Source organism: Morone saxatilis, unplaced genomic scaffold (assembly GCF_004916995.1).
Source record: "Morone saxatilis isolate NCDOM2014 unplaced genomic scaffold, NCSU_SB_2.0 Contig23, whole genome shotgun sequence".
Lineage (NCBI taxonomy): Eukaryota > Metazoa > Chordata > Actinopteri > Moronidae > Morone > Morone saxatilis.
In genome coordinates, this window is record NW_023339796.1 from 9,163,882 (window position 1) to 9,173,217 (window position 9,336).

The window sequence follows — 9,336 nt, forward strand, 5'->3', positions numbered from 1 at the left end:
CACACGGCCCACCTTGCCTAGGGTCTGTTGATAAATGTTGCGACAAACTCATTAGTATATGGAGGGCTGTTGTCTTTGGGCTATGTTCTGTGTAACAGAGCCTGTAAGTGGCAGAGGAAAGAGAGAGATATTGTTAGAATGAGCAAAAAATGAAAGAGTGGAGGAAAAAGGATAAAGAGGAGACAACGCCAGCTCAACAAAGCAATTGTCCTACACAGAGCAGAAACAAAGCTTGTGGCACAAATAAAAAATGGACAGAAAAAAAAAATTACAAATTTGGGCTGTGTTATCATTATTCAGAGGACATGTACTTGCACGAGAAGATGGATATACAAGAAATAGACCCTTTTACTGGCCAGGCTATTCTTCATCTATACAGGCAATAGAGAGAGGACAGAGCAAAATGCTTTCCAATTTTGAATCATATCATCTAAGTCCTGGCTATATGAGAAAGAGCCACTTTGAGTGTGTGTAGCCGGGTCTGGGGCTGTCCTGGAGGATGCCATCAATAACGGGGACTGCTGCAGTGGAAGCAGCAGCGGGCGGCAAACAGCCGTGGTTAGTGATCAAAGCTACAACCCATCTCAGGGTTTTAAGGCTCATTAGCTGCTGAGGGGGGCCAGTTTGGCAGGGACAAGTGGCATATTGGAGTAGACTGGCGTTACATAACCTAAGGCATGCTGGGCAGCAATGAATAAACTTCATAATAAGCGAAGAATAAAGTCGTGTTGACACTTAAAAAAGATAAATAAAAAAAATCGTCAGCAACACAGCCATTGAATGATTTGAGGGGAAGAATCGTGTCTCTGCATGTTATAAATGGTGCAACTTTTTTTTGTAAGAAAATGAGCGGTTGGCACTGCTGAGTGTGAGGGGAACAGAAGAAAATTACACACAGCTAGATGAATTGAGCCAAGTTTATAGAAGGTTCTTGAATGCAAATTGTGTGCCTTTTAAAAAAATCCTGAAAGTGTCTGGTTCCAATATCCACAGCACTAATTTTCTTACCAAGCATAACACAGATTCAGGTCAGGTCAGGTTTAAATTAAACTATCTACTCAAGTACAGTTTATTTGAAGATGTTATGTCACCCAGAAAACTTCATAGCTACGGTGGATAGTTTTATCTTTATTTGACAATTAATAAACTACACAGACACATATGTTTTTTTGAAAATCAATCATGAAATCATTAAACTGCCATTGATATTGAAACAGGGCTACTGAAACTTTTACACATTAGCATTTCATTTCAACATTTCAATTGACATTTAACTAAAGAAAGGGTAAAAGGTGGTTAAATTTGCACAAATGAGTGTGAGAATCTCTTACAGGCAGCATCGCCTCAGCCCACTCTCCATGTCCTCTTTGTAGCAGCTTGATGCGGTCGATGTCATAGCAAATCTGGACCAGGTCTCCCACTAGGAACTGGGAACTGCCTCCCTCTGCCCCAGCTGCTACTTCACCGCTGCGCACAACATTGGCCTTTGTCAGCACTGCTGGGTTGAATGTCCATCTGTGGATACAGAAATGAATGCGTTCAAACAATTCAGACTAATTAAATCTCAGTTCATAACATATGATCCATGACAAAGTATAGATTCTGAGCAGTCAGATGGAGAATTTAAAGACTTGCAGGCTACGAATAAGTAATAAAAAACTGCAAAACGAAGAAAAGTACTGTTTAAAAAGTGCAGTGGTGAGATTACACTTTTACTAAAAACAGACAGAAATTGAGAAGAGTCCCTTCTGTGTGTTTCCACTGAAAGGCGGTTGTGTTACAAACAATAATTTCATTACAGTGAAGATGTACTTAGAAGTGTTTGGTGGCTATTGACTGAGCTGAGATGAAAAGGTTTATCTAAAACTATACTGATGAGACGATGAAATTTCACTGGCTCCATTCACTGGCAGCCAAGAAACCTGAGCCAGTCCATCTAGGGACTCACCTGTTCCCACTGGGGTACTGAGCAACAATATCGTGATCTTCATCGATGCCGCATACTGTCACCAGTGATGGTGAGTGTCTCAAACATGCCATCAGTCCACCCACCGTGGCCATGTTGGAGGGACTGAACAATCTCTAGGTCTAAGCCGATGTTGACCAGGTCTCCGATCTGGAGCCCACCAGGATTTCTGTTGCCATTCTGCTCACCTAGGAGATGAGGGCAAAGTTAAGTCTATTAATAATGAAATTGCACTATCAAAAGTATTCATTTTCCACAGCAACATTATAAAGACACAAATAGGAAAGTAATTTTAGAAAAACAAATTGTGTTAAATCAGTGAAAAAAATAGTACTGCAAAACTAAAAATAAATACATATGTTGTAGCAAACTGGTAACAACAAAACACAGAAGGAGCACTAATACATAGATTATAAATTAACAGTGCTGCTATCTATGAATAACTACCAGACGTATTGAGGGACTTCTGCTGCAGTGTTGAATGCGGAGAGACAATTCATTCCTGGGAGTCATGAAATACTGTAACTGCATGACCTGAGCCTTTACCTGGTTTTGGCAGCCAGGTCACTATGTAGTGCTGCCATCTAGTGGCCAAACAGGATTAACTACAAGTGAAACTCCCCTAATGCCCTTGAATTCACTGCACCAGAACGATAGGTGAGTCGAATTGGTGCAATAATGACGGTGGACACAGATCACTGGCTTACTTACCTAAAAGGGGACAGTGGTCTCTCTGTAAAAAGAGCCTCCTTTGGAATCCTGGACACATTTCAGATCTGACTGAGAGAGAAAAGAGGGACAGGGTTAGATAATTACCGAGGGTAATTCCATTAGTAGATGAGGATGATCATGAATAATGAAACTGAGAATTTTCACACTTCAAGCTGGAGTGTCAGTGTAGTTTGCCTAGAAAACCAACAATATCAGTGCCCTAAGGGGAAGGCAGGACAATGAAACACTACATTGCTACAGAGAGAAAGCATCGTATCTTTTGTGATGACTCAGATGCGCAGCCACTGTGGCAGAGTTAGAGGGCAGAGATGATTGTGAGGCACAGCAAACATTCCTCTGAACTGATGGAACACTTAAGTCCTGAGTACAAGTCCCAACAAATTAATAACTCAAGTCTTTCCTACAGTATGCAGCCAGCAGGGCACTTTTGATGCTTTGTGCACAAAGGAGACATTACAAAACAGGAAAAAGGTGTTGGCCTCACATGCTGCATTTGGAGCATACACTAATCTGCAGTCTCTTTGTATTTGTTAGCAGGATTTGATCACTGTCTTAATAAGAAACAAAGCCAAAATAAAACTGTCAAAGATGGGGGGTCTAATCCATTATTTACTAAATCCAGAGGCAGATGCCATCTACTTTCCTATTAGCCTATTAGAATAACAAAGGACAAATCTGTTACGAAACCGGGAAACCTGATTGGCCTCTTTTGTAAAAAGACAAGAGCCGTCTCCACCAATGAGAAAGAAGAGCTTTTCATCTGAGACGCGTGTGTAGCTGCTTTTGCAAGCACCCCAAGAGAATGTCCCCCTCCTCTAAAGTTGACCTCCATGTTCACTCTCTCCCCCTAAAATGCAGAAAGAACAGCTTGCCTTTATCATGCAGATACCTTCCCCTTCCAGCTGCCTGTACAATGGCGCCTTACTCATGCTGGCTGCGTGGCTCTCACAAAGGCCTGGCAGCAAAAGAAAGAGCCTCAGCCCTGCGGTCAAACACAAAAGCCACCTGACAGCTGATCTTTTGTGAGACTCTGTGTGTGTCTGTATGTGTGTGTGTGTGTGTGTCTGAGCGTAAGGGTCAGGGTGGAAGTTTGCTCACCATTCCCTCAAAGCCAACTCTGTACAGGTTCTTGGCCCCATTGTCCCACAGTACGTAGTCAGCACTGTGAGGGCTGGCTGCGCTCCAGTCCTGGATCTCTGTCCCCTGTGGATGAGGAGGAGGGTTGAGATGAGAAAGACAGAAAAGTACACATTGGAAGCCGATTGTTTTGTGTTTTCAGCAGAATCCCATGACAACTTTCAGTGTGAAAAAGGTTTTGACCGGCTATATGTTAAAATATAATACTGAGCAGAAGGGGATTGTATTCTTACTGGGAGGTTTCAAGCAGGTGTTTTTCATCTTAAAAACCTCATGACGACAACAAATATGATACTTTATTGATCCCTGTAGAGGAATTATCTTTTCAAATTGAAGGTCAGAGTCAAGGTTGAACTACTGAACAGAAATCCTAGAGCCAGGCAAGTATTCAGTGTCTAGCTTAGGAGATGTCTGTTGAACTTGAGCTCATTTAGTCAAAGGGTTCAGTATCTTCTGGCCACATACAGGGTACCAATTTGCACTGTCAGCCTTACAGTTTTAGTTCTATGTACCACTTTTTTTCCAACACTGAAAAATTGTTAATGTGACCAAGGAAAGCATGAGTCCTTGGCCAGCTGAAGTAGCAAATCTATACATGGTAGTGTCAGGCGCTCTGTACATTGCACATTCACTGTGTTTGGACTTCAAGGAAAATGTAATTCCCCAGCTACTATAAATATTAGGAGGGGGACTCATCAACAACAAATCTGATTAAAAACTTTTTATTGTTTTATGTTATTTCACCAGTTGGGACTAGTTTTGAAATCTCCAAGAATGTTTTAACTAAACTTTTGCAACCATTACTGTTAGTTTGCAAAGAAAAAAAGACAAGATAAATTAAAGCCTAGCACTACAGGTTTCAGAGAGCCTTCTCCCCTATTAAAAAGGGAATTAGAAGTACATAACGGAAATCAGAGTCTGGGTATCCAAATATGGCTAGCTGGATCTTCTTTGATAAATGCAGGAGGGTGTTAAACATCAATATCTGTGTATGTTTCCATCCAAAGTATAGTTGTGGTTATATAGTATCCTTAGGTCAGCCAGAAAAGCATTTTCTCTTCATCGTCATGCCAATTTAGTGGATATATCCAACATATATTTGGAATACACAGATGGTCAGTCCATGTTTTTTGGCCGCAGCAGTTCCGCTGTTTTACAGAACTTGGAAAGTCTGCTGTAGGAAATGCTCTTCACAAATAGTACTTATAGAAAACACACAAAGACACAAAAACAAAACTTTTACATTTAAATAGATAACAAGCCATGCTCTACGCCAAACAAAAGTACTAAAAGCTGCTCTCCATACGCTTTTCAGGGTGAGGTGGACTATTAATGTGTTAAAAAATCCAGGGTTCTCCACTGTGCTCCACTGAACCCCTCAACTAAAACCCTTCAATTAAAAAAAATCATCCATCTTTTTGACTGCCTTTCCTGCTGATCCAACATAAAAACCTAATCAAAAACATAAAAAAGCATCCCAAAAGACACATCTGCCATAACATTTTTACACAGGCTTTTCTTCGGTTACTACTTATTATATTACATTATGACTAATGCTACACCCAACTTCTGTAGTGCGAGCCAGCTCACAGCTTTTTGGCTAAAAAGTTTTGAAAGGCACTGCAAGCCAAGAAGAATTATGTATTATATGCCTAAAAAAGCAATGATGTATGAATGGGGGACTGCAAAATCAATTCAAATTTGGAAGATATGGTTGGGATTTTCACAAGACAGTTCTCTCTTCATCAGCAGCAGCACAACACTTCCACTTTCACACTGAGTAAGTGTCAAGAGAAGAGCTGTATTGAAGCAAATGAAATCTTTAATTAAAAGCTGTGCCTTAAGTAAATACAGAAATCAAATCGTTAAATTATTTCCAGGCCCCTTACAGAGGTAATTGATTAATGGGCCTTAGGAGGTAATATTCATGCTAAACTAATGGAACATCTAAGCTGCAGGACATGCAATAGCAGTTTTCTGGAGAGCATATTGCTTACAGCATCATAAAACAGTAATGAGATATGCCATTAAATAACACAGCAAAATGAAGTCTTAAATTGCCTGGAGGGGCTCTTAAATTGAATACTCTGGGGTCTGGACCAGAGTCAAAATACAAGCACTTTACAGCACATTTACAGGATAAATCTAAATAGACTGTGCTAAACAAATGCAACCTCATCATACATTGTATTACTCTCTAATGATGTATTTAAGCCTGGAATAACCTGCAGCAAGGAAGTCTGTTTATAGCCTCAGTAAAGATATATAGGAATCAGCAGAATGTAGGAAGGAATAAAGGGTTTTCTGTGACACAGTTTACTAGATCCTATTATCAGTTCTATTCAAATTACGTTTCAAAAATCTTCCAGCACATTATCCAATTTCTTTTTTAAATCCTTTAAGAAGTCTCATCAACCTGAGTTTAGAGAGAACACCATCCTATATTTTCCACTAAATCTGGAATATTGGCTGTAGCTGCTTAACTTTAACAAGAGGGCTAAATTATTATTCTTCACTTGTGAAAAATTATGCTGAATCTTTACCCTCACGATATTTTTATATATCTAGTCTATTTAGATACAGTTTCACTTACGGGATTTGTTACTCTCCACTCCAGCAACAGGTGGCTGATATCAATAGATTATTGACACAGTGAGACAAGACTGGTTATTATTGTATGCATTACAATGGATTGCAGATAAGGGATATCATTTTCCTTAAAAAAAAACGCTGCAGATCAATGATAAAGTTATCTTGATTGTTGTATGGCTGCAGTAACATCATGCAGCACACCTAAGTAGGCACCACAGGACTGGACTGTTTGTCGGTCAGAGCCCTTCCTGTATTGGTTGACGCTCCAAGCCATTTCAAATGGAGTCATATCCTAGGATGCAAGTTTGTTTTTTCCTCCCTAAGATTGTTTGGGACAAGTCATCAGGGTCATGCTCCTTCAGCGGCACACATGCGGTGGTGATGGCCTCTGGTGGGCTCATCAAGCCCACCTTGCCTCAATGGATAGCTTATTCACTCAATTATGCAGCTTTGACATTTTTTGTCACCATTTCTAGAACTGTATTTAACACTTTAGTTTGTTCATTCATTCATTTGACAAAAAATGGAAAGCTGTCTGCACACAAGGATTTATTGGAAACTCTATCTGTTGGCCTTTTTTTTTTTTACTTAATACACCCTGATGTCTTGTCTACTGCAGACAACTGAGGGGCTGGAACCTAGACAAGCCCTCTGGTGATGTGTAAAACACATCAGTGGCAAAACAGAGTGGTAAAGGTCATATGCTTTTCACTACATGAGAAATAGTGAAGGTAAAAAAATCTTTCAAGCACTGGCCAAACTGGGTGACTGCCAGACTTAATCGAGCCTGGTTCCCTGTTGGCCTTAGTTAAGTGCTGCTTGCTGTATTTCCCCATCTTTGTATTGCACAAATTTACCGGTCAAAACAGTTAGCCTGGTGATCAATAGCACCGTAGTAAAGTTGCAGACACTTCTATGGGCTGGTACCCTACCTTTCCTCTCCTTCCGTTGCCTCCATCTTGGTCTTCCCACTGCCAGTCCACTCCTCTCACCACCCGGCCACCAGTGAAGATCCCTCTGGCTGTGATTTTCTTTGACTTGCGGCGCGATTCCAAAAGTACTCTGTTCAGATTAAAAGAAAAATTCAAATAGAAACCATTATTTTCATTTGGGCTAAGCTTGAACCACTAGTGTGACACTGCCACAGCATTCAACAGCAGGTGTTTACAGGGGGTCCATTTACATCGATTAATTTTCTGTTTTTTCAATTACTAGCAAATATGCATTGCAGAGGGGATCCTAGCACCTCCCCCTGCTAACCAGTGTCCTTAACTGCCCTTCCCTGTGTGCCTACTGTTCTGGAGTCATGGTGTAAATTACTTTCAGCAAATGGGACACGGCTACAGATGAAAATCTTACTGTGAGCGATGGGCCTTAACAGCATCTCATCTGCTGTATCAACCACGCAGTCCTTGAAAATCATAACAGCTGTCTCAGCATTAAACAGCTGATGTTAAATGACAGAAAAAGAAATCAAACCAGAAACATTTGTCAGAGCTCCGAACACCACATCCTTACTGACCTATCTTTTCAGTTCTTTGAAATCACAAAACACACCGCTTCACAATGGCAAGAGCATTGAGGTGAGGAATCTAAAAGGTCAAAATTAATTTGGACTTTCCACTGCCTTTAGGAATGCCATTTTATGTCGTTAAATTCAAGAAACACATTGTGTGTCATTGAGTGTCAGGTGTTATGTTGTGACATTACGAATAACAATAATTGTGGTAATTGCACGGCATTCACACCACTGACAATTGCTTCCCTTTTCATCAATACCCAACAATCGTGGCACTGCAAATGAAAAGCCAGTGGTTAAGTCGTCAAATGCAATTTTATAGTCCAAGTCTAAATTCCAGTGCAGCTACAAGCCTAACCGATGAAAAGGAAATAGAAAATAAACCATCCAGCTGAGCTCTAACCATCAACCTCAATAAAAGCCTCGATGGTAGACACGGCAGCTGGACAGTGTAGGTCTAACCCATGCAAACAGCTTGAGGCCTCTAACCACTCCCTCTTCAGCAGTTAGTGACAGAATCTAATGTGGTGTAACAAAACACCCCACCACGCTGTCGGAGCAGTGTGAGCTGGGGAGACCTCCAGCACCCATTGTGCATTATGTAATGTCTGTCTCGGGGGAAATGAAGTCGTACTCAGTTGAAAAGGCTACCAGCTGTTGGGCCATGTGTTCATTTACTAAACTATAGTGTTTGGCTGGAAAAAGACCTGAAACGGATGAAGCATCATCACAGTAGTGACAGTCTATGCAATAACATGTAAATGCAACTTGTGGAATTTAGTGAGCGTGCATACTCTCAGCTCCAAATAATGCATTTAGTTTTTAAATCAAAATAAGCGATTGATTCGTTTTTCCAACACATGAGCTACCCTAATCTATATGTAGAGAATCTCTGAATACAAAGCTGCCTTGACCAATTTGACTTGATCTTGTCTCTACATGAATTAATTGGTAACAATGTTTCCACTTTGCATAAACCACACCTAAAACATTGTTTTCACTAGAATCCTGAAGGTATTTTTTTCACTGTAAGCCCCTAGAGATACACTTACACATACTCTCATAGGTTTAACACACACAAATACACAGCACCTCATGTAGGATTAATGGTACTGTGCACTGACCATGCCCTACACTGAAGTTTGCCCAAACTGTAAAAGCTTCTGTACCAACTTCTAATGTCCTGACTGAAAACTTACACTTTTCAGTAAAGCTACCACTGTCTACACAGTAAAACACATTCACACTACAATGAGCTTATTTTGAGTTACATGCAGTTAGTGTTGTCATGATACAGATACCAAGTCAAGAATTGCGATTTTGATACTTTTTCGATACTTTTCCTGAAAAGGGAGAAACACTCTCCAAATATCATTGCTGTGCTTTATTT

At 40.5% G+C, this 9,336-nt stretch overlaps 1 protein-coding gene across 1 annotated transcript in view; it reads right to left on the reverse strand.

Annotated features, from left to right (window-relative positions):
- mib1 (mindbomb E3 ubiquitin protein ligase 1) overlaps window positions 1-9,336 on the reverse strand; it is a 55,057-nt gene that overhangs the window by 41,799 nt on the left and 3,922 nt on the right. Inside the window, 7 exon segments of the mRNA XM_035671359.1 lie at window positions 1,344-1,515; window positions 1,949-2,007; window positions 2,009-2,154; window positions 2,678-2,699; window positions 2,702-2,746; window positions 3,797-3,901; window positions 7,360-7,489. Of these exon segments, the coding sequence (XP_035527252.1) occupies window positions 1,344-1,515; window positions 1,949-2,007; window positions 2,009-2,154; window positions 2,678-2,699; window positions 2,702-2,746; window positions 3,797-3,901; window positions 7,360-7,489 (679 nt within the window).